The sequence below is a fragment of the Leguminivora glycinivorella genome, chromosome 1 (assembly GCF_023078275.1).
Source record: "Leguminivora glycinivorella isolate SPB_JAAS2020 chromosome 1, LegGlyc_1.1, whole genome shotgun sequence".
NCBI lineage: Eukaryota > Metazoa > Arthropoda > Insecta > Lepidoptera > Tortricidae > Leguminivora > Leguminivora glycinivorella.
In genome coordinates this window covers 20990611-21017773 of record NC_062971.1, presented here as the reverse complement: position 1 = coordinate 21017773, position 27163 = coordinate 20990611, and the positions used below count along the sequence as shown (strand labels likewise).

The window sequence follows — 27163 nt, the reverse complement described above, 5'->3', positions numbered from 1 at the left end:
AAATCGGATCAGTTTCACCCAAGGAACAATTTTGTGAAGCAACATCGCCACAGGTAAAAGAGCAAAGTTGCTAGTCTTACTTATCGTTCAGGTCATCAAAGAGAAATATTGTTAGGGGAAAATGAGCATAGTTTGAAAATTATAAGTTCTAGCTTTATACTTCCATAGACAATATTGTAGAGAATTTTATGAAAAATATACTTCTCCTAGACATCGTGATGATAGCTTTCACGGTTTTCATGGAAATATTAAAAAACTGAAATCAGGGATACAAAAGGGCATTTCTCAGAGGGCGCGTTTTTACGTGTCCGAGGCAAAAAACGTCAGAACGGACTGTTCTAAAAATCTGAATTAAATCAGGCATAATCATTAGCCTCTGTTCTATTTGGTACACCTTAACATTATTTATTTATTATTTGAATGATATGAGTAATAAAATATTAAATGCGAAAAATGACCTTCGGTGGGCGTGTCCCGCACTCAGAATTTGCAAAACAAAAAATCATAACTCAAAATGGAGTTGTTGATCGCAGTTGTTATAGATATTCACGTATAAGGTGTTAGTTTACCTATCATATTTTCTGTATAAAAATAATATGTTAGCTAAACTCATCGAGTAAAGACAAATTTACGATGTGTCCCGGGCTAGTGACTGATTTCAGTGTAATTTTTTAAACATGACAGTACTCTTACAAATTAGTAGATCAGGGACGTAGTAGCACAAATATAGTTAGTTTTAGCTATGTTTTAACCATTCAGTGTCGAGGAGATGAAGTACCGTTTTATAAAGGGGACTTTTTGAAGGTTTCTCAGTCGTTCGCTGGGTTTGGTCCCATGTTTTTTAAGATTCGGTGGATCAATTTACTCCCACAGTTTAGGTCCATTTGTCGTTATGTAAGGTACTAATAAATCCTTGAAAGTATGTTATTACGACATTATGACATCTCCTCTGTATCATGCATGCTATTGCAGTTATCTTCAAAAAAGCTATAAAATTTGATATCAGTGGAGTTGATTTCCGTGGTTTCGGTGGATTTTTTGACCACCGATATCAAAAAAAGTGACCACCGACTTCGATTGCCACGTTGTAAACTGATTAAATGTCCATTATTTTCTAACATTTCATACTTTAATTGTAGGATATACTTTGTAAAAACATAGAACTATGTTTCTAAGCAAATTAAGCCACTCTATGGGTACAAAATTCTCTACTCGATAATGACTAGCATATTACCATGTTAAATTTAATAAAATTGCGCGATTATGAGCCTTTTTACATGACCTGTCATCGAATTAAAATGAAAAATATCAATAAATTGAATAATAAGTTATATATTAAGTTGAAATGTGGAATAATGTGAAAAAAATTGAATTCGGTGGTGCAAATTGATTACAGTGCCCATACATAATTTCGGTGATTTTAAAATGTCAGATTTCTTACAAACTATAAGGTTCTAATGGAGGCCTTCACCACCAATATTTTTTATATTTAGGCTAGATTTTAGTAAATTGACTGACATATCAATAAAGTAGTAAATAAAAATCAGCACCTAAATCAGGCACCGAACGTCATCCCTGAGAACCGCCCAAAAGTGGAGGGAAAGAGGGGAAACATTGACACCTCGGCGTGTTTCTACTTCCATATTTTCTTATAAACCTATAAGCTATATACATACCAAGTTTCATGCTTTCTGAGACCAGACCGGACTGTACATCTAGTTAAGAATTCGGACTAATAGTTGTAATGTATAATTAGATATTCGGATCCTTATCATCTCGTCATGTTACAGACGTGTAAAAAAAATATACTTACACTAAAATGAAAGCCAGTAATATTGAGGTAGATACGTAGTTTATTAAATTATCACAAACACACAACGTATAGGTAATATACTTTTCAGTACAGATGTTGTTTTTTTTTACGCACTAGTGCGAGAAGTGGTTCATTATATGCCAGGTCGAAACTTCGGAGGCTCATCTGTACCTACTGAAAAACGTCGTACGATACACGTGCGAAAAGGAAATTCGTAACTCGTGTCGAATTTATCTCGTCTATAATTTATCGCCACTCGTTTAGAACTTCCTTTTTTACGCACTTGTATCGTAATGTCCTATTTCAGTAAGTACAGATAATGTTTTTGTCAAGGCCTTTGTTTCTATTATTGACGGCGGCTAGCTCCCGTTTAAACGGCACGTGCTATAGTCTCAGTATAGTTAAAAAGCAACTATCGTGATAGTAATAAGGTTCAAATACATAAAAAGCCCTTTCGGAGATAACACGTTTTGTCATCTTAAAAAAAGTTACCTGCATACTGCAAACTGTTTAATAAATTTGAACCTTATTGCTATCATGATAGTTGCTTTTTAACTAAACTGAGACTTTAGCACGTGCTGTGGAAACGGGAGCTAGCCGCAGTGAATAATAGAAACAAAGGCCTTTGTTTAACAGATTACGGCAAAAGCGAAACGTTCATCTCAGAAAATTCATACTATATCTGTTTGTATTATTTATCAAACATCCTTAGAAGGCTCTCATACCCCCACGCTCCCCTATATTGTCACCGAGGTTTTTTTTTTATGACACCGCACCTCATTAAAATATATGCCATTGCAACCCAACACAATTTCAGCTAATTGAAATTACCTACTTATGTTTGAGTAGTTTACTTACATAAGCTACGTATTTATTAGAAAACTCTACGGTCAATCGGTACCTCAGAGCGTAGTACGCCAGTACCCTATGCAACACGGTAAATGCAAACAGCCCCAGGATTTGGAAATAGTAATTATCATCAATCATTCCCAAGTCTCTCAATAACAATTTAGGATCAGCGTATAAACAGAATACATCGTCGCAGTCCAAAGGAGCTCTGTGCTGGTATAAGGATAAAGTGAATCCTGTGACGGTGTAGCGAAGGTAGGAGACAGCCATGAGGACCTTCATGATAAGTTCTATTTTGGGGCCGAAGCCCATCCCGTAGGAGCAGAGCGCTAGAAGCGGGGCTGCGGTGGCTGGACCTACTATGGAACCATTCTGAAACAAAACAAAACATTGTGGTTTGGTAATTTTGGTGGCAGCATGCGCCATATATACCTACAAATAGATGAACTTGTTTCTTCTATCTAAATCTAATTCTGTGTTCCTTACATTGGATTGGAGATGCGATGCGATGCGATTAGGGAATGCAAACCGGTTAACCGAGACTTTTTGGCCTCGGTTATAAATCGGTTTTCATAGTCTCTAATCGGTTAATAACCAAACTATATTTATTTCCCAAAATGACCAAATTAGGCATAGGTAATTAAAAAAATAAAACCGCCTTCAAAAAATAAGCGCCATAGAAAACACGGAGAAACTAAAAAGCAAATAATAATAATAATATATGATGATTAGATTTCCTACCTAAACTTAAATATCTATAAATTATAAACTATTATCTTTTTCCCGTGTGTTGTATTATTTACTGGTACAATAATAGTTATTTGTTAATTGTTATACAAGGGGGCAAAGTTGTATTTTAACGCCGAGTGTGGAATTGAAAAACGAGCAAGTGAAAGGATTCTATAGTTGAACCACGAGCGAAGCGAGTGGTTCGAGAATAGAATCCTGAACTTGCGAGTTTTTTAACACACGAGAAGTAATAGTTATTTGTTATACAAGGGGGCAAAGTTGTATTTTAACGCCGAGTTTGGAATTGAAAAACGAGCAAGTGAAAGGATTCTATAGTTGAACCACGAGCGAAGCGAGTGGTTCGAGAATAGAATCCTGAACTTGCGAGTTTTTTAACACACGAGAAGTAAAATACATTTGCACCCGAGTGTAACACAAAACTTTTCCCTCACTATAGCGAGGAAACTACAACGCAAAAAATGCGTTTATCACTGCTTCCAGTAGTTCCACAGGTGGTAAATCATCTTTATTACTAGATTAACCTATTTTTATCCATTTTAAAGCAGTCAGTTTGACTTTATTCAAGGTCAAATTACTTTACCCACTAGTGGATAAAATGAGTTTTTACCCGCTGGTATTAAAGGACAAAACACGTGTTTCCGAGCTAGTGAGGGGAAAAATACATTTGCACCCGACTGTAACACAAAACTTTTCCCCTCACTATAGCGAGGAAACTACAACGCAAAAAATGCGTTTACCACTGCTTCCAGTAGTTCCACAGGTGGTAAATCATCTTTATTACTAGATTCACCTACTTTTATCAATTTTAAAGCAGTTAATTTGACTTTATTCAAGGTCAAATTACTTTACCCACTAGTGGATAAAATGCGTTTTTACCCGCTGGTATTAAAGGACAAAACACGTGTTTCCGAGCTAGTGAGGGGAAAAGTGTTTTACTACTACTACTACTACTAATCAATTATTTTTGTAGTCGGTACCAGCCAAGTTCCACCTTGCTATTATTGCCTGTTTGTTCTGTATTTCCGATTATACTTGAATATCAAAATTACCCCAAACTTTTATTAGGGACCTATCGCCTGATGAGAATATAATGGGTTCGTGATAGGACGATAACAACCTTAGTTCATAACGGGTTTTGATTAAACTTTGTAGGTACAGTAATTATGATATCAGCCAGACTGTTCAAGAATTTGGGTCACCGGTGGAGGTGTACCGACCGGGGCAGTGCGAACAAAGCTTGCCGGCGCAAAGCTTTGAAATGGTTTAGGAATACTTGATGCATAATGCGAAATAAGTCACTGCTTTAAACTCAAATATTACAGCTGACGGACAAAAAACTATTACCTAAGTTAAGGAAACCTTTATACTAGTACCTACAGTAGCGACAATTATATTGTAGTAGCTACCTAAGGAATATACGCTGTTAAAATTATTCGGTTTTCTCATGTTACACCGTGTATAGTACCTATGTATATTATTTCTTTGCTGGTAGAATGAAGGATTCCTAGTTGTTTTTATATGTATACAGGTTGACTTGTAATTCGATCTATTCCTTCAAAGGGGTTATTCTATAGGTTATTTGCAATGTTTTTGGCCCAGTCAACTGGGGGTCGAAAATCACTAGGTACTTAGTTTTTGAGTTATGCGAGTTTTTAGTTTTTTTCGAAAAAATTCTGCCTCTCGGCCTATGAATGCAAATTGTAAAAAAAGTATTTGCATTAGGATATCAATTCTTTTTTTGTTTCGTAGCCCATGAATTGAGGATTATTTTTAACATTAAAATCATGTAATAAAAGTTATGCATGCTTAAGAAATAAAAGGTTAAAGTCACAAAACGGAGTATTTTTAACCGTCGCCTCATATCTCAAGAAGGACGGTTACCAAGTCGTCTGTATGTTTTTTTTTTTTTTTTTTTAATGTTTGTTCCTCGATATCTCCGTCGTTACTGGACCGATTTTGAAATTTTTTTTTAATTGAATGTATATGCATACAGATTGGTCCCATTTTTCTCAGAACCCAGTTCTGATGATGGGATCCTGGAGAAATCGAGGGAACTCCTCGAATCTGAAAGGCATACATATAGTGATTTTTGTGTTTTTAAAGGAACAGCATGCATTTAGGTACGGAACAGTGACATTTGGTGCAGTGGAACTGCTGATGATGGCCAGAATAGAACTCTTCAAATCTGAACGGCACGCTTATAGTGACTTTGGTATTTTTATAAGAACAGCATGCACTGTCATCCAGAACAGTGACATTTGGTGCAGCGGAATTGCTGATGATGGTCAGAACCGAACTCCTCAAATCTGAACGGCACGCTTATAGTGCCTTTGCCATTTTTATAAGAACAGCATGCGCTTACGTCTAGAACAGTGACATTTGGTACAGTGGAACTGCTGATGGTCAGAACCGAACTCCTCAAATCTGAACGGCACGCTTATAGTGACTTTGGTATTTTTATAAGAACAGCATGCACTTGCGTCCAGAACAGTGACATTTGGTGCAGTGGAACTGCTGATGATAGTCAGAACCGTACTCCTCAAATCTGAACGGCACACTCATAAGTGACTTTGGTATTTTTGCAAGAAAAGCATGCATTTAAGTTCAGAACAGTGACATTTATTTATTTAGTTATGTTTGTTAAGCATATTGAGTTTTCAAGTCAAAGTTTGTCAAGCTTCGATTTCTTATACTTAATATAATATCGGATTCATGAGGAATTGAGGAAACTCCTCAAACCTTAACGTTATACGTATATTCATTTATGTTGCCATCTAATAATTAAAGCATTAAAAGCAGTTTTAAAAAATACCTACACATTTCTACATAATCCAACATTCGCAAGTAACTTTCACCAGAACCCGAAAGGCGACGGTTTTTTTTTCTTAAAAATTATTTACATTTTTCTTAAACAAAGGCGGATTAGTAAAAAAAAATGTATGACACTTCGCGTATGAGAATATAATGCTGCTGCTCGCTGAGCGGCAGCAGCGTTGCCATCACTAAATCCATAACAATACAGGATATCCGCGTATTCCTCAAATTGGTAAGCCGCCATTTGATAAAGAAAGTACCTAGTCAGGATGTCCGAATTGGAAGGATAGTTGAAAGTAACGGATTGATGAAGAAAGATAATGAAGCCTCTGTTTATTACGAACATGTCCGAACCTGACTAACGGTAACTTGACCTGACCTGACCGTTAATGCCTAAATAAACAAAAGATAAGATAAGGCATGATAAGAAGAATTAAAATCATTATTTTCAATAATTGAGTTAAACATGTCAAAGTTTGTATATTTCTGGAAAGGGTATGACATACAGAATTCGTTTCTGCAATTTGTACGCGAAGTGTCCTACATTTTTTTGACTAATCCGCCTTTGTTTAAGAAAAATGTAAAAAAAATACTCCGTTTTGTGACTTTAACCTTTTATTTCTTAAGCATGCATAACTTTTATTACATGATTTTAATGTTAAAAATAATCCTCAATTCATGAGCTACGAAACAAAAAAAGAATTGATATCCTAATGCAAATACTTTTTTTACAATTTGCATTCATAGGCCGAGAGGCAGAATTTTTTCGAAAAAAACTAAAAACTCGCATAACTCAAAAACTAGTGATTTTCGACCCCCAGTTGACTGGGACAAAAACATTGCAAATAACCTATAGAATAACCCCTTTGAAGGAATAGATCGAATTACAAGTCAGCCTGTATATGTATGTGTGTATGTATTTTTGGAAATATATATTTAGGTTTATGTATCGTCGCTGCGCGTGCAAAATTCGCTATGTGATTTTTAGCGATTTTTCGTTTTCAATGCCATTTTAAACCTTATTTCTAAATACATATGCTCCAAAAACAGCGTCGAGTTCATTTCAGTATTACAGGTTTTATCAAAAGTAGATATGTGATGCCCATACATTGAATGTTCTTCCTATAATCGCTAACTGCAATAAATCACATAACTACATTATCTTCTTATAACAGCAGTTTTGGAATTGCGCCTGCTATGTGAATTATGACACATAGCTATATTTTCGGAAATTTTGTATAAAAAGATGTGTTAGATGTACATACATACATACATACATACAATCACGCCTGTATCCCATAAAGGGGTAGGCAGAACACATGAAACTACTAAAGCTTCAGTGCCACTCTTGGCAAATAAGGGGTTGAAAGAAAACGAAACTGTGACATTGCAGTGACAGGTTGCCAGCCTCTCGCCTACGCCACAAATAACCCATATCCCATAGTCGCCTTCTACGACACCCACGGGAAGAAAGGGGGTGGTGAAATTCTTAACCCGTCACCACAGGCACAGGCAGGTGTTAGATGTTTGTGCCCGATTTGTACAATCTCATACATAGCGATAATTTTGTACTATTTGTAGAAATCGTGAATGTTTCCAGATCGTGTGTTTTGCGTCACATAGCAGGCTTTTCTTATAAAAATCTAGCCTACTCTCTTAAAACTTGTTTAAATAGTGTATGGTAGGTGGGTTTGTCGTCAAGTATAACCTCTATAAATGAGACAGAGAGTGTAGTTTCCCTTTTTATTGAGACTATGTCTGAAAGTACTCACTCTGACCGAATAGTTATTTTTTAATATTGGTTAAAATAAATCATTTCAAATTGATTTTTAACATTAACTGTCAGAAATTTCTTAGTGTTTAGTATACTGACAAATTTCGTATAGGGTTCAGTGTGTGTAAACGTACTTATATTACAAAATATTGAAATAAGATAAATTTATGCTAAGTAACTCAAAAAAACAGCAAGTGATTTAACATTACCTTTAAGTGGTAAGACATCGTTTTGTATGAAATTTTGTGTGATAGGATCTATCTATCCTTTCTGGAAACATTTTAAAATAAATTAATGAAAATGAAATGTTTAATAAATTAAAAAACGCTGACTTGAGAAATCACATAAAGTTTTGAATGACAAAGATTTTTTATCTTTTTCGGATCAAAAGGGAAAAATGGAACCCTTATACAATTGTGTACTTTCGTGCCAATCCGTTTATCTATTTGTCAATATTCTTTATTTCGGAAAAACCCTATACTCAAGTGTACTGTACTGTACCGTTCCTTGAAGCTGTAAAAAAGCCTCATTTTTAAGTAGGTTAATACAACATAGGTTAATTGAGTTGAAAAAAATACTACACTCTCAAGGAAGTCAAAATTAATAGGGTACTTCCGGTTGACCTAAACTATGAAATTTGGAAAATAAATCGTATTACACCATACATCAGTACATGATTATTTATATAGTTGTGAGAAAAAAAATAGTAAAATGTACACGTAACCTTCGGTGTTCGAGCCAGACTAGCATTATCCGGTTTTTTCAAGTTAAACATGCATAATGAAAACTTATTCAATACATAAATGTTTACATAATACCGCATTGAGCAACTTTGTAACTGAAATAACCACCATTCATAAAAAATAATGGAATAAATATATTATTATAGTTGTAATATATTGGTAGTAATATATTAATTTAATTGAGTTTTTTATTATGGTTAGTTAATACACAATTTAAGCATATAGTTCTAATTCGTGGTTTTTCTGAAATAATTACAATACTAATAAACAACAACATAGTTAATTCAAATCATATGATTAAATAACTATGTGACGATAAAGTGCACAAATTGTATTTTGTTCCTTAAGAATAAAATCTAGCTATGTGATTGTAAGACACATACCGCTTATTTACGACTCAAATTATAATCGCTATGTAACATATTTATGAAAAAATATTTTTTTAACCTTATAATAACTAAAATATAATTTCAAGTAATTTCTTAATGTATGCAAAAGTGAAAATACTTATTCCATAAAAATATTGATTTGTTTATGTTCAATAATTGCCGAAATAAACAGTTTTTTGTGTCTCCTGTAAAGTAGGTTAAAAACACATAGCGAAATTTGCACGCGCAGCGACGGTATATTTATTTGTACTATAAGTTTTTTCTTTATTTGTGTACAATAAAGATTAAAATAAATATTGTCTTATAACTTAATCTACCTACAGTCAATCTGTCTACGTCTCGGTTAATCTTGGTATACCTATTTATGATTCAGAGGCGTTCAAGAACTCATCACACAAGTTTCCAACTTTTCTGTATTCTATTTAGACGAAGTTCAGAACCCAAAAGCCAGGCAATATTAATTTTTAAATTGGATTATATTGTCTGAAATAAACGTCTCGTGTTGGATTATTTTTTCGTGTTGGATTTAACTAATAAGCGAATTAAGTGTCAGATGATTTAATACCTATGTTTTTTTTAATAATCTGTTTTATCTTAGATCTAATCAAATTATTTTCATTTGAAAATACTTAAATTTGTAATTTTTAAGTAGTAACACTATTATTATACTATAAACATTAAATAAATGTCATATACAAAGAAAAAGTGACCAAGGCCTCCAAGTGTTCCGAGCTGGAATCGAACCAGCGTACTCCGTTAACCGGACGGATGCCTGTAAAACCACTCGGCTATCGGATCACGAAAACAAGGGTCAAAATTTCCAAGTATATTACAAAGGCTTATGGCGCCCCCGGCCATCTCTGAGACCGAAACGAGTTCGACCTCCTAACCGAATCAATACATGTGATTACGAGCTAGCGAAGAGCTAGCGAAGAGAGATGGCGCTGTCGTCAGGGGCGGCTCACTCCGCGATTCTATCGCCGCGCTACAAGTACATGCTGGCGGCCGCGAGTTCGCGGCCTAATCAGGGGTGGCGCGCGTTCTCACGAAACGCGTTCGCACTTTCTATTGTTACATTACGTAGCGAGTTTTTTTCAAGGTTCATATGCGATGTCCACGTGTAGAATGGCTAATAATGCTTAGTTAAATAGACATCATGAATAAAATAGGACAATCTTACACTGATCTTATTGATTAAGTCCAACGGAAAAGTTCAATAAGGCTTGTGATGCTGAAGGCTGTAATATACCTATACCTAGAAAGTACCCAAGACTTGAATATATAGTATAACTATTTATCTGAGAATTAATGCGTTTTAAACCATAGGCAACCCTATCCTCCGACGCTGCGCACGTGCGGCTCATTTCTTTGTTAGAATTTTGTAGGCATTTAAAAAGGCGGCATTTCGTGAACATCAAAGCAGTGGGCCTTCTGTACTTGTACTATTATATATTCTGTGCTGCCGTGCAGAATCTTAGATCAAATCAAATTAACACCGATTGAAAACGGTGACTTGCTTATTATTTTCAGTGACAATTTTCTGAATTCGAACGCGTGAGACTCAAAAATCGGCCCCCTGTCTTAAAACATTTTACTTGAAAATGTTTTCTCTTTTCTTCCAACAGACGTTTAACTTGTTCTAACGCAAACATTCTACTCTAGCATATTTTCTTTGGTAGTGATATTTTAGTTACAATGCGGCATAAATTAGCCAAAAATAAATGAGGAAGCGATTTCTTCGTGAATGTCACAATTGTAATGCAAAATAAGGAAATCGTTTAGTTCGGTTTAATTTAATCTATTAATAAATCGAATTACACTTACTGTAGCACTAAAGGCAGCACCAATAAGTAGTCCAAGTCCTTCGGAGCAGACTCCAGTCAAAATGCCGATGAGAGAGAAAAGGCAGAATCTGTCCCATTCTAGCAATTGCCCAGACATTATGTACGAGATGCCGATGAATAGTAGGCCAAATATTACCTGTAAAGAAAATACATTTTATATTAGTTATTCGAAAGTATTCGAAATAGGGCATTTGTTTCTCTCTCTCTCTCTCTCGTCAAGAATAAGTCTCTGTAGCAATACACATCTGTTCCTATTATTTTTCTGCATGTTCTTTTTCTATGGTGTTTTGATCCTGCTTCAGTTTTAAGTTTCAATTAAACCATCCAAACCATCAGTACCGTGTCTATTAGACTTACGGTATACCTACGCTGAGTGATATATCCAAATTCTACTTTTGGGTGCAGCCATGCAACTTTTACTGGGGTCATGTTGTTGGTTCGGTACCTCTTGGTCTGGTCTACCTTCAGTACGTGTCACTGTGATGTGCCATTTATGGGACACCCTGTATGGTGTAAACCCTAGTTCAGTAGGAATCAAAATGATAACATAAAATATTTATTACTTAAGTACTTTACTATTCCACTTAAATGAATTATTCATATAATTTCTAATTTACAGACCCTTTACAGGTTTACGAAGAAAACTGTTATTGTATTGGACCGTTAAAGCAAATCCAGATTCAATGGAATACATTTGCTTACATCGAAGGCTACAAGACTTTCAAAGCCATGCTGCCAGATTTCGAAGAACCTGATAGCTGTTGTAAGGCACTTCAGTTGATGAATATTTGAATTATGTACTATATGGGACTACTACAGGGAGTACTTTTATAACTGGCAAGGGATACACCCAAGATCTATGAATACGCAGACATAGTCAAATTATGTATAGGTTCTTGGCTTACGGTACATAATAAAGGTTCCGGTTGACTACGCAATCCAAAAAATGTATACCTACTCGCTGTGCTTACTATTAAGTTACCCCCGGCGTGGCATAATCTTCCCATAGGTTCATAGTTTTCAAATTTTTCAATCAATTAATCATTTATTTTCAGAAGTTTTACATTCCATAGCATGGTTAGTAACAACAAAATTACAATACCTAAATAATAACAAATGCCGAAATCTAATTTATTAATTTACATCAATTAGTATTCAAATTACAAACTAAAAACGAAATACAAATCTTGTTTGTATTTTCTTCTTAATTTATCAAATCACATACCTACAGGCTGAGTTTGGGTGAAACACATTACAAGCTTCGTTAAACATTGATATTGTGAATACGACGGGTGTCGGCTACGGGTGGGCAAACTTATTCAGATGTTACGGTAAACCCTCTTTGAAATATAAGTTTGAATTTCGTCTTAAACGTTCACTCCTTAGATTATATCGAATCATTCGGGTCGGCTATCTTAAGGCCCATTTACACGGTACGAGAAATTACATGCGAGTTTCATGGCGGTATTTGATTGATGTGCTAAATTATATGTACAATATAGCTAAACAATATCGGGCGCCGTGTAAGTGAATGCTTGGCTCGCATTCGTGCATATTGGTGTTACAGACACCGATGTGCTGGCATTTTTGGTGCTTTCTTGCCACGTCCTTACGAAAAGTCAATGATAACGTGTATCAGGGACGACTGTATGTATATCATATTATTATGTACAATCAATACAATGTATTTTTAACGAATATCGACGTAGCTATCAACGAGTAGATAAGTTAGGTAGGTAGGTGTACAAAATGTCAAGGGATTTTGCTAGATCATTTATTAATTTCACGTTTTGATTGCGACTTTGTCAATTTAATACCATTTATATTACATAAACTAACAGTGATTGATACAGCTAGAGGTTATGTATTGATAGAAAATGTCATGATCATATAACGCTCTTATCTCAAATGCGTGATGTAAATAAATCTTCCATTGTTTATGGTGTTTTATTACTAAGAAAAAACAAATTAGTGTGACGCTCTTAGATACAGTTAGCTCACAAGTACATTAAATTATGAATATTATGATATAATTAAGACGCTACGGGAGCGAAAGTACTAAAATGGAAAGGAGTCCCCCTTTCAATTTGGGAATTTCAGTTAAATAAAATATACTAGTGTTATTAACTAGATTTATCGAAAAAAATGTCCATTAAGAACAACTCAGTTAAAAGATGATCCTCCTTGCGTTATCTGGGCATTTGATTTGATAGATTTTTTGGCTAATTGTTACCGATCTTGAGTATCACACCTTTTTTTGAGTCATATTGAAAAAGGCCGTTTTTAGAAATGTTTGATTGGCGTCTTTTGAAATAAAAATAGCATAAAAATCAAAACGGTCCGACACAGATAAAAATAATAATAATCTGTGTTGAAAAAATCATTGCTCTATCTTCAAAAACCAGGGAGGATATAGTCGAGAGCGTTTGTATGGAGAATTGACCTGTATCGTATCGTCTTAAGTGTGCTAGTCTGGTCCTCATCACAAGGGAGGCGGTATTGTGCGCGTGAGTGAAGGGAGCGCTGCCGTAGCATGGGGTCTGGTTTAGGTTAAGAAGGAGGAGTATTCTTCGAATTTTAGGATTGTTTTTTTTTCTGAGTTGTCATGAAAATGTATTAATGAGCACACATTTAGATACTAGTTAAATTAAATGTTGTAGTTGTTTTAAAACGGAACAAACTTGACGATAAAGGATATACCCAATGATTACGGTTAAAATTCGGATTATTCGCATTCCAGCGTTTGGACCTGTAGTTATTGGACCGGCAAAGGCATTAAGTAGCCCTTTTGCTAATTTGACCCAGGGTTCAAATGCTTCACAAATCTACGCCAAATTCTAATTACAATTACCATACAATTTGCATAGATGATTACTCGAATATTCTACGCTTAATAATAAAAGGTCTCAGTTTTATTCTTTAAAACATGTTACATATTTGACATGATGTAAAATACCCTATAATGGACGGTGATGTCATTATGGACAAAAAAAAAACACAAATCCTTAAAAATAAGTATCTAAAATTAGTTTCTAAAAACTGACGGCAATGTACCACAAACTAGAGTCATAGAGCTGCTTATTTCTGAAGGATTTGGCGGCAAGATAAAAGTCATCAGTTTACTGAAAAAAATATCAGGACGAATTCTTAGTAACGTTGCTAAGAGAGTTGAGTTCATGTATAAAATAATAAATAATTTTTAAGAAAAAAAACCGCCGCCTTTGGGGTTCTCGTGAAAGCTACTTACGAATGTTGGATTACGTATTTCGGTTCTGACCATCACCAACAGTTCCACTGCACCAAATGTCACTATTCTGGACGTAAGTGCATGCTGTTCTTATAAAAATACCAAAGTCACTATAAGCGTGCCGTTCAGATTTGAGGAGTTCGGTTCAGACCATCATCAGCACTTCCGCTGCACCAAATGTCACTGTTCTGGACGTAAGTGCATGCAGTTCTTATAAAAATACCAAAGTTACTATAAGCGTGCCGTTCAGATTTGAGGAGTTCCGTTCTGACCATCATCAGCACTTCCACTGCACCAAATGTCACTGTTCCGTACGTAAGTTCATGCTGTTCCTTTAAAAATATAAAAATATAAATATATGTATGCCTTTCAGATTTGAGGAGTTCCCTCGATTTCTCCAGGATCCCATCATCAGAACTGGGTTCTGAGAAAAATGGGACCAATCATGGGGTATGCATATACAGAGTGGGGCCTGTAACAAAGGCGAAGAATTGAACTGTAGGCTATTCTCCTTATACTGATCAACATTTGTTCAGTGACTTTTAAAAATATGAAGTCTTTAAATTTTTAATTTTTCATACAAAATAAATATTGGGTTGGTAAGAAAGTAATGAGCGAGTCATGACCAATATTGTAATTTTTATTTCATTTATTATTTTAATCATTTATCAAAAATATAATGGCCTTCGTTATCTACTACTTGTCTCCATCGTTCTGGTAAAGAATGAATAGCATCGGCGAAGAAGTTCTTAGGTTTAGATTCAAAAAACTCAGCTATGTACTGTCGTAGATGGGCTTGATCATCGAACTTTTTTTCATTCAAGGCATTGCTTAGCGATCTGAACAATGCGTAATCCGTAGGTGCCAAGTCTGGAGAGTACGGTGGATGAGGTATCACTTTCCAACCTAGCTCCAATAGCTTTAGCCGAGTCACTTTTGAAATGTGTGGGCGAGCATTGTCGTGTAAGAAAAAAACTTTAGCATGCTGTGGACGATTCTGACAGATTTTTTGGTTTAAATTTTCAAGCTGATTACAGTATACTGATGCGGTAACAGTCATTCCACTTGGTAGGAGTTTCCAGTGAATAATACCATGAATATCCCACCAAACGGACAGCATAACTTTTTTCGGGTGAGGCTCTGTTTTTGGTGCCTCTATTCCTTTTTCGTTTGGAGCTAGCCACTGACGTTTGCGTGTGTGATTTATATATAAGACCCATTTTTCATCTCCAGTGATAAGATGGTCCAACCAGTTGAATGTGCGGCGAAAAGACAGAAGTTGTATGCAGATATCGGCACGGCGGTTTAGTTGATCTCTATCAAGTTCGTGCGGTATCCAAACACTGTATTTGTAGTTTTTTCCCAACTCGTGTAAATGTGTTTCTATGGTGACATGAGAGCAGCCTAACTCGGTAGCAAGAGTACGACTCGTTAGCCTCGGTTCTCCTTCAATTAAGGTTTTTAATTTGGCTACATCAATCTTCACCGGTCGACCAGACTTAGGTTGATCTGATAATGAAAAGTCGCCACTACGAAACCGCTGGAACCATCATTTCGCCGTGGCCTCAGACACAACTTCAGGAGCAACACGCTGACATATATTACGCACTGCTTCGGCGGCTGAATGGCCAGACTGAAATTCATATAGTAAGCAATGCCTTACATGCACTTTTAATTCGTCCATTTTCTTCCTTATATTAGCTCGGCGACAGCTAGTGAATGACTGACGAGAAACTGTGCGACTCGCCCTTTATATACTTTCGACCATAGAAGATTCTAGAACTCTCTCAAAAATTTTATGTGTAATTCAATCGATCGCTCATTACTTTCTTACCAACCCAATATTAGCTTCAATGTACGCCATTATTGTTGTCATTGACGTTGTCTGTCACACTTTAGACTTAACAGAATTCGCAATACATTACCTCTTAGACAAAACTTTCAAGGGTGATAAAAATCAAAATACAAGTTATTTTTAAAAGTCGCCGAACAAATGTTGATCAGTATAAAGAGAATAGCCTACAGTTCAATTATTCGCCTTTGTTACAGGCCCCACTCTGTACATTCAATCAAAAAAAAATTTTCAAAATCGGTCCAGTAACGACGGAGATATCGAGGAACAAACATTAAAAAAATAAAAAAAAAACAAAAAAATACAGACGAATTGAGAACCACCTTCTTTTGAGAGATTTGAGGCGGCGCTTAAAAAATAATACTCGGTGTGAACTTGAATGAGTTTTACTTACTGCATTAACCATGAGAAAAGGTATAAAACATACTAGTTTGTTGCTCCAAAGATATAAAGAAATAGTGTTATTTTGCGAGTGTCCATAACTGGAACCGGAAAACTGCGTACCTCCTATAATGGACAAGGAACAATTTATGAAACAAAAATTTACAAGAAACAATCCTATGTTAAAATAACCCAAACTAATTTTATTTATAAAATTGACTCATTCAGTATCACTTCGCTTTAAAAGTAAAATTTTAAACTTATTTCACTGCCCATAATTACTACTGGAGAACTGCCGTGAATGATTGGAGAAAAAACACCTCATTTTTTAACTATGAAGAAACCAATAGGAGTATCTATTCTGAAATACGCTTGAAATGTAAAAGAAAGATAAGACATTCAAGTTTTAACACGCTTAGCGGTAGAATTTTTACACGTATCAGTTAAATATCAAAAATAGGCAAAATTTTATCTTAAACTGTCCATGATTACTTCGTTACCTTAGGTACTTACTGATTCACTAGCGAAAGAAAATTAAGTTTATTACCGAGGATATCCAAATTCCAGCCAATAATCTTGGCCTGACTCTCAACAAAATTAAAATCATGAGACCCAACAACAAAATTCAAATTTTGAAAAAAAAAACCCCGACCGCGACACAGTGGACCGATTTTCGTGAAACATGGCTGAGACACTCCCGACTAACTCAGCTTTCAAACAAAAAAACTAAATCTAAATCGGTTTATCCGTTCGGGAGTTATGATGCCACAGACAAACACACACACAGACAGACAGACAAACAGACAGACACGTCAAACATATAACACCCCGTCGTTTTTGCGTCGATTCACAACTTATTGGGGTTACAAACTAAAACATGACCTCTAATTGAAAATGCAACTTTACAGTAAATAAATATCTAAACTGCATTTTCGCAGTTCGCAGTTTTTCGCTCCAGTTTGTAGTAGGTAAGCGATCCATCTGTATTCGCTGTACCTACCTATACGAGTATGTATAGAAACTTTATACCGGAACGTATCGATTTAAATTCACACTAACTTGGAATTCCTTCCCTCCTTGAATCCATTAATTCTTAAGTCGTACCTAGTGTAAAATAAAACTACTTAGAGTCTGTATTCACCATTGCCAGAACTACCTTTTAAATCTAATTGTTTGATATGTTATTAAATTTAATGATTTAATTAGATGATTGTTTTGACATTTTGTGCGCAGCAGAATTATTGCTGTGAATATAGTGGCGAGAAATTATTACCAAGCATAGACACAATTTATGTGTACCATCTACATACTTATATAAAAAATAAATTTTGTATATTTAAAATAACTGACATTTCACAGTATTTTTTTGTGTATGTAGTAATAGTACATTGTGCAACAAGGGGAGGAAGTTGAATATTACTAACGAGAGTAAGTTAAATCGCGACGGCTTGCTGGAGCGATTTAAAAACTCGAGTTAGTAATATTCATACTCCACGAGTTACACACAATGTTTTTCATCACACTCGCAATGTAAAAAATATGTAAATAGATGTAAAAAGTTAAGAACAGTACAAGAAATTTCATTATTCCCTTGGGAGAACGATTTTTCTATAACTCACGGTCCGCCTGCGTGCAATAGCACATTTAAAGTGCGGGTGTGATGAAAAATATTGTTACGTATCAAACTTACATATTATAACTTTTTTCTTTTGTATGTTGTGTTTCTCTTGTTACACCGTGTTTCAGCAGCGGCTGGTCCATACAAGCCGATTCCCACCGGCTTGCCTAAAATTGATTACTAATAGTAAAGTACCTTAATGTTAAGGTAGGTTTCTTTATACTCAGTGTTGCCTAGCAGAAATTTTCACCAGCCGCCACTGCCGTGTATACTGTATAAGTTTATCCACTGTTCATCTATATAATTTTACGTAAAATAGCAGTTCACACTTCACAGACAGAACACACATTTTATTAATTCCTTTAGAGACCTGACAAAGTTAGGTAGCTAGAATCCCCTTTACGAATAGTCAAGTAGACCTTTGTAGTCTTTTGAGCTAGGTACGAGTAATCACTGAAACAGGTGGCTACTCTCTGGATTTTCGCTTCAAATCCTGTAAAATTAAATGTAACAAGCACGCAGTTAGAGTTACTCTAGCATTTGTGGAACAATGTTAAATATTGGTTAGCATGTATTCTAGTATGAATCCTTACTAATATTATAAATGGGAAAGTGTGTGTGTCTGTTTGTTTGTCCGTCTTTCACGGCAAAACGGAGCGACGTATTGACGTGATTTTTTAGGTGGAGATAAGGGGATAGTGTAGGCTACTTTTTACTTTCTGAATAAAGGACGACCAGTAAGTATGTACACTACTCTGAATGATAAATATGTAGAAAACAGTGAATTTTTTAAAACAGATAAGAGGTTTTTAATAGATCTCAAGGCTACACAATACGCACGGCAAGTATAGTAGATCATTCGCGGTATTTTGGTCTCCTGCTATTTTCTGCGTGTTTATGTTTTCTCTCTGCAAATGAAAAGTAGGTAGATATGTATAATGAGTATGTAACAAATACTTACGTATGACGTATAATATACATATAAGTATTAGGTACATTCATCACTAGTACCTACCTATTACAGTTTGAAGTGGACCTTAGTATACAGCGTTTTTATTTAGACGCCTATAAATAAAACACCTAAACTAAATAGGGTGAAAAGTTAAGAATACCTATGTAGATATAGTATAGGCAAGGACCATTTAATACTAGACTGATATAGCCCATACAAAAAAGCGTACCCCTGAAAAAAGCTTAGTTTTTGCTTTAAAACTAGATGGCGTTGTTTCGTAACCCGGGAGTGGAAAAAAACATATTTTCACGCATATTTTTACTTGTTTTTATATTATACTATGAATAATTATCAAAAAACTTTATTTTAATATCAAAATATTGGCTCAAAACACAATTTTTACAAATTATATTTTTTGGTCGGCCTCGACGTAGTTGTGATTGCTTCACTGGCTAAGTTTGTTCGCATGTTGTCTAATTATTGCCAAATAAAATGACTAGATGACGTTGGTGGACTAGGAAAATGTCACATCCGTTTCGTTGTTCATTAATATAAATATACTTAGTGATAATAAACCTATATGTTGAGCTCAAATACGTTCAACAAAACGCAATCATTGTGCCAACAGATGTGACATCTGACATCCATGTCACATCACAAATGTCATTGTATGAATTATTGAATATTCATAATATATGGATATTAAATAATTTAGAATCGCAGCAGCAATGCGAGTAGAGATACAGAATTAATAACTGTATAAATTAATAATTGTATGACCAATGACCTCATACATAAAATTACCAGTTTAGGTGACAGAAGGCGAATCCAATTTGTAAACATTAAATGTGATAAGGAAAATAATCTTTCCGATTTTCAACGGGACACGGCTGAAGGGGCGAGCTGGTTTCGACTGCGCCCATGCATCTCAATTGTCCAGAAAGTTCATTCTAAGATCATTTTGCTTATAATAATCTGAGTAATCACAGTGAATGGTTTGACAGTATTTCAGCTAACATGTAGAGAGACTTGCTAGCTTCGTCGGTCAGGCTTCGTCTTGGACACAACGCGGATAGTTAAGCCGCCAGGTGTGGCACTTTGGATTACGTTTTCATAATAAATTAATGATAGTTTGTATTGTTTTGGTAATATATTTTCTACTCGTATACTACTCGTTTGGTACTCGTATAAACCTAAACTGAGATAATAAATTAATAAAAGGAAAAAATTAATTAATTAGTGAAACTCTGACATAAGTAATAATTAATGAGACTAAATGCGTTTTCACATTATCCGATCCGATATCGGATGTAGGACTGATACCCCATACATTACAGGCGCTATCTTGGATTTTTTCCATTTAAATCCTTCCGACATCCGATATCGGATCGGATAATGTGAAAACGGACTAAGACAATAGATACCTTGTTAGTGTTATATACCTATGCCTATGTATATCCCACCAAAAACATTCTGTAAAAAATAGCCGTCTCGATGGAGCTGCTTGTTTATCTCTAAAAAGTAATGAAGCTACATAAAGTTCCTTACTGCGATTTCTTTATTATTATAGTTAACTAGCCTTTGCCCGCGGCTTCGCTCGCGTTAAAATCGAAAATCTCTCCACAAACTTCCATCCTCCATTCTAAGGAAGTGGGGGGATATAAAAAGAGACAAAAAGTAGCCTATGTCACTTTCCATCCCTTCAACTATCTCCACTTAAAAAATCACGTCAATACGTCGCTCCGTTTTGCCGTGAAAGATGGACAAACAAACAGACACACACACTTTCCCATTTATAATATTAGTATGGATGTTGTGTGACTTGGCCGTTGAAGTGTAGCGGTGCTGGCGACAGATTGGTGCAATGGTGTCATGGAGCACCTGGTTATAAACTTCTTTATACCCTTGTGTATAAAGAAGTTTATAAGTTTCATATTCGATGGTCCGAGCTAAGGTTCGTAAAGCCATGAAGCCAGCTGATAATCATTGTCGCTAAACGCCGATTGAAACGCAGTCTGAAGTGGGTGATAAACGTACGATACGAGCAGGTATGCGTACTTATGGCTCGACGACCTTTTTCGATTGTGTGTCACCGTAAGTACGCGTAAAAACCGCTGTGCATAGTAGTCGACCATCCAACGTGTACTTGCTCGTACGCCTATCACCCACTTGACGTCGCGCCAACACTTTATGGAAAAAGCGGGTTTTCGACAACTACCAATAAGATTTTAGACATTCAAAAATCTTCAATAATACTCAACTGTTTCGGTCGCACTCGTTCAAATATAGGATAGGATTGGTATGAGCGAGACGGTCAGGAGATTGATTGTCAACATGATATCTATCATAAACACCGTTCGAAATGGCCTCATTAAAATCTAAATTTTAAATATATTGAAAGTAATATTACTAATCATTGACGTCACGCTCAAAATGAAAGAGATAGAAAATTTGACAGTATGGTACTCTTTTGCATGATTGTCATAATTCAAAATAAGAACGATGGCTTGTGTTGTAAACAGGGACTGAAACATGACACGGGCCCCTAGCGTCATCTATATACTTTTCACTGTATCACTTGTAATGCCGTTGAACTACCGCGTGCGTATTTTAAAAAAAAACGACATTTTTATTCAAATGACACTCTTAGTGACATCTAGTGACATAGATTTACGGCTGCCAAGGGGTACGGTATTTAGTATGGACTCTGCTGGTCCTTTATAATCGTCCTTGGTATAGGTTAACTCTCTCAGCAACTTTTACTATAGAACCAACCAAAATAAATAAATTTCTCGGTTTAGCCCATGGTTGACTGGTAGAGAATGCCTGCTAGCTTTAAGTCCGCCATTTGTACTTTTTTTGGATTGTTTCATTTTGCCTACATGACCTATTGGAGAGTATTTTTTCACAGTAAAACTCGCTCAGGATGACCTCTTTTCTCCGTAAAGTAACAGGTGACAAAATAATCATTATTTTTTTTTTATTATTTTCGGTTTCATAAGTTGTAAGTCGATACATTTCCCAGCAAGTTCTTCCTGGAACTGTGTTTAAAGTCGACAATTTACAAAGAGGTTTCATTTATAAAGGAACAGCTTTTCCAAGCGTCTTCCGTGTGACTCGAGTTCTACTTTACCGCTGGGAACGTCGTGGGTATTGTATTTATGTAAAAAAACATCGTAGTCAGATGAATACGAAGTTTTCTGGAATCCCACTTCTCTGATTGAAAAAAAAAAAGCAATCTAAAACGAGTTTGACCTACATTTACTAAGTTTTCTTTTAATATTTAAAATCCTAGGTATTGAACAAGCAGTGCTTATGGAATATGTATAATTTCAAAATATTTACATAAATATAAGTGTAACTTATAGTAGACAAATGAGAATAATTCGGAATCCGAGTACCTATTTCTCTATCCCTGAATGACACATTCTTTTTCATACGGCTTTAAAAAAACCTCCTTAAATATTATCTAAGAGGGTTCGTAATCTCGAAAAGAAGGAAGAAGAAGGAAAGGAAGAATTATAATAGTCAAACTTAGATTTTATAGAAAACAAAAACCAATCTACAATTTCGAATGAAAAGCCCAAGAACATAAATATAAGCCCAATATTTTAATTAAACATACATACTGAACATTTGAGTTGGAAATAGTTGTGGTATCGTAATATTAATGTATGATGTTGTTTTAGGACTGCGTTAAATGATGGATTCACAGCGTTCACAAACACGAAAACGCAATATTGCCTATATCAATCAGTTTCACCGCAGGTCATTACCGTGGTCCTCCACATTGGATCCTTGGTCAAATGTGCCATGATAATGTTATTGATGGTCCAGGTAAGTGATGTGCTTGTCAACTTATAGTCTAATGACTTATGACCCGAAAGATATGAATTTGAACATAATAATTATACACTCGAGAATACTCGAGATGTAATATGGATGGGTTATATTAGTATCAAAATTTAAATTTCATCGAACTAAAATCCACTTTTGAATCTGACTTAATCATAATCAATCCATTAGACCTCGTTTTCGACGTAGGTACGACTTAGACGACAGTTCGAATCAGGCAGATCGGCACAGAAAATAATACTTCATTCTCTCCAATGTCTAATGCCTGTAACGCTGTGGTATTTGCAGAAATATGGCGGAATTATTATAGTTTCGTTTGCGATAATAATTACTAATATTTACTCGCACGAAAAATAATACCTAAATGTGCTGCTTTTTTATTCCAATATAAAACCTTAATGTTTGAAAGGTAGATAAGTAAATACCTATATGGGGGAAATGGTTGTCTATTGTTTGCCCGACAGTCATTTAACATAATATTCATATGCCCGAATCTGTTTACCATATTTACTGTTTTGTATTTGTTTACCATAAAAATTGTATGACATACTGGTTGTTTATCCGAACATTACCTTCCATAATCATACAATGCCATACTATTTGTTAGCCATATTATTAAGTGCAATAATATGGTTTAACATAATATTCAAACGCCATAAGCAATTATTTCCATATTAATTGTTGCCCATATTATTACCTAACCTACTTTCTGATAGCAGTTTCATTTTCCAGGGGGTCACAGTTCTAACCTAACCTACTTTCTGATAGCAGATTCATTATCTAGTACTTTTAGTAGTGTCGTCTCTGTGAAAATTACGCATTTCGATGATTCTGCCAAATCACATTATGGAAATTGACTTTTCTGGTCGCTAATTTGGATGACAAATGATGGTATGGAATGTGGTAATTACTGATTTCGATGATTCTGACAAATTACATTATGGAAACTGACTTCATGGGAAACAAAGTTTCTGGCACTTGATTAATATAGTAAACGATGATTATGACATAAGATGTTATGAGAAACAATATTATGATTGTTGAAGGGTGGCAAATAAAATTATGGCAAATGAAATTCTGGCAAATGGGGTATCCCGGGGGAAATACAAGCGACATTAAGGTGCAGTAGGTTCAGAAGACAAAGTTTAGAAAAAGTCGTAGGTAGCATTTTTTGGATCATAATAGAGCTGCCATTGATTTAATGAGCAATTTTGAGTTTGAGGCATACCTATTCTTGGTTCTTTGGTTTGAGGCATACATATAAACTTTTTTACAATTCCCATAAATGAAGTGGATGTAGGTACTAGTTAAAATAAATCTTAGGTACCAAACCTAGGTAATACTTTGCGCAAAATGGTCTTTTGATGGCGATGAAGCCATTACGAGGTAATTAAATATTAATAGACGTCAAAAACTATTAAAGAAAAAGTTATTTTAAGTGACAGTTTCACCAATTTTACATTTAATGAACTTATTTTAAAAACTATTTTTTTAATTCACCTCAATTCATTTAACACGTTTTCGTTTTTAGGGTTCCGTACCATAAAAAGGTACAAAAGGAACCCTTATGGCGCCGCTCTGTCCGTCTGTCTGTTTGTCACATTACTAATAAATATCTCGAGAACAACTTATGCTATCGATTTGAAATTTAGAATAAGTAGTTATTTCTTCTTTTGGTCTCAGTTTTCCGAGGTTGATTGTAGTAAAAACTTTTGTGTTCCTGGCGTCGTGTCCTATATACTATAATGTATTGTCCGTCCTTCACTAAACTCATTCATCATGTACACGTGTACTCACTTATGCGCTGTCAATGTGTCTTCAGATACCTAATGTTTGGATAGGTACTACTCGTAACATAGGGTAGTGGAGTGGAGAGGGAACCCGTTAATGCATGGTCACACATTGCGCATAAATAGAATATTGAGTGGGATTTTATGAATTTATTGCTTCGAGATGCTACGGGTATCATCGGTAAATGATGTGAATAACATTATGTAGTTCTATGCTCTGTTCTATTTATTGTTTACTACTGTATTTTGAATGTCGATGTGTTTTTTCTATGCATTAAATTAATATTAGTATGGATCGATTTTTTTATTCTTTTTTTGCTAATGAAATATTCGGTCATCGTAAAATATGGCATTTTAGTGGGTAGGTGAACCAATTCGTCAAAAACGGTCGTCACATTTCGTGAAATGATGAATGATACATTTAATATTTGAATATTTACGGCAGTGGCACTTACCATGGCAGGCAGGGAGGCGAATGTAAGCGCCGCGTAGTACGCTTTAAGGCTGTACCAGCGATTGAAGTACTCTCTACGTAGCATTCGCACTTCGGTGGGGACTGTAAATAATGTTATATTAGTACATATACATATGTTAAAATAGTTGATTAAAGTACGTTGAAAAGATTTCATGCATTGAAACACCTAAAAGAAGGAGGACCGTTCTGAAGAAGTTAAGTACAATTAAGTAAGGTAAAAGTTCCTACTAGTGCTCGACACACTAATTCCCGGTACTCAAGTACAATACTCTTCTGTCATATTTATTGACAATGCCTTAAGATTGAAAACGTCACCTATTGGGTCACTGGTACCTACTTTTTAACTAAGTATGTAAATCATATGTAGCTTGATGTAAGATAATTCTTAATTTTATACAAAATAAAAGATTCTCCTTAGAAATTAGCAAGATATATAAACTTACATATAAGCACAGGTATCATAATGTAGGTGTACATAAAGAACACGAGGCTGCAGAGGCAAAACTTAAAGTTGATGATGGGTGAGTTGCCGTCATTGCCTACGAGGAAGAATATGCAGCCAATCAGCAATGCTGACAGCACGTGGTGGAACAGCTGGATCCAGAGCCCTGTCTGTGGACAGAACAAACTTGTTGATAACTGCTAATGGTAAGATACCATATAGATCAAGCAAACGCATCTATTTAGCGTGCCACTCGAACTCACAATGACAGAGTAGGTACATAGGTAAGTATGATAATATTTGAACAACACAAATGTCAGTACAAAATGTGACACGCTGAGCACAAATAAATTAACTTATTTCTTCTGTCTAAATAAAATAGTTCTGTGGGTTTTCTTCAGTTGTTGGGTATTGATTGTAGGACAGTTAATTTAAATTGAGATCGTGTATATAACATTATGAAGTGACGTTTAATAATCCCGTTACCACAAAACAAAACATAAGGCAGACGGTACGACGAGTTAGCTATTGATTATGATGTCTGGTGGCGTAGTCGAGTGGCTTTTAATTCAGCTGCCAAATTGGAGGGAATACTCGTATTTGTTGTTAGAATGGACTTTCACAATCACCAATTAAATATTTGGTTTAAATTATGGAGTAGAATTTTTAATATAACACTTTAAGTTCTCGCGTTTTTTACACATTTTTTTAAAGTTGGAGAAAAGGTAATAATGTTATTTTATCGCGTCCGATCCGTTTGTGTCTTTAAAAAATAAAATTTTTAATAACTGAAAACTGAAAGAATATTAATTATTATTTTTAACCCTTTAGAAACATATCTGGACGATATTTTTATTGAATAAAAATCAATTGAGGCTTAGAAACCGTAAACTAATAAAAAAATAAAACGAAGCCATGCGTCGTGGCACAGAGAAGTCGCTGACTCAGCAGCGTCGACATCGCTGGTATTCTGCCAGTACGTTGCATAAAAATATCTAACGCTTGTCGTCTATTTTTAAAAACAGAAATACATGAAAAACTGTCCAATTTGTGCGTGTCCGCTGTCATTTAGGCACGTCCATAAAAATGTGATTCATCACCGTTCTCAGGATCAGTTGCACCAAACCGCCTGTCTCCGTCAAAACGTTCGCTGAATTTTATTGTATGATAAGTTCCACAGACCTCTACCGCGTGACGATGATGTGTCTGTTAACTGTGTTTGATCATAGATTAAATATAACAAGATCATACCATCCCACACATTAAAATGCGACCGCCTAAGACCGCGCTTACACTCCACCACACATAGATGGCGCCACAAAAAAAATGTCTTGTAGCTTTCGATTATACCTATAGATGGCGTTAAGTGTCACTTTTGACATAGATTTACGGCTCGGAATTGACACTTAATGCCAATTTACAAATAATCGGTGGCAACAAGGCATTTTTTGTGGCTGAATTTTATTGTACCGGTGATAAGCCATCTATGTGGTGTGGAGTGTAAGCGCTTTTATAGTACTATTAGAGACTCCACCACTGGATACTTAACAGAGACATAACAGAGACATAATGGAG

At 35.3% G+C, this 27163-nt stretch overlaps 1 protein-coding gene across 1 annotated transcript in view; it reads right to left on the bottom strand.

Annotated features, from left to right (window-relative positions):
* Positions 1-2390: 2390 nt before the first annotated feature.
* LOC125226886 (ATP-binding cassette subfamily G member 4-like) overlaps positions 2391-27163 on the bottom strand; it is a 149942-nt gene continuing 125169 nt past the window's right edge. The window contains exons 8-11 of the mRNA XM_048131050.1: positions 25590-25758; positions 25127-25227; positions 10957-11112; positions 2391-3034 (exon numbers count right to left, since the gene is read on the bottom strand). Of these exons, the coding sequence (XP_047987007.1) occupies positions 2645-3034; positions 10957-11112; positions 25127-25227; positions 25590-25758 (816 nt within the window). The 3' untranslated portion in view covers positions 2391-2644. The remainder of the gene's footprint in view (positions 3035-10956; positions 11113-25126; positions 25228-25589; positions 25759-27163) is intronic.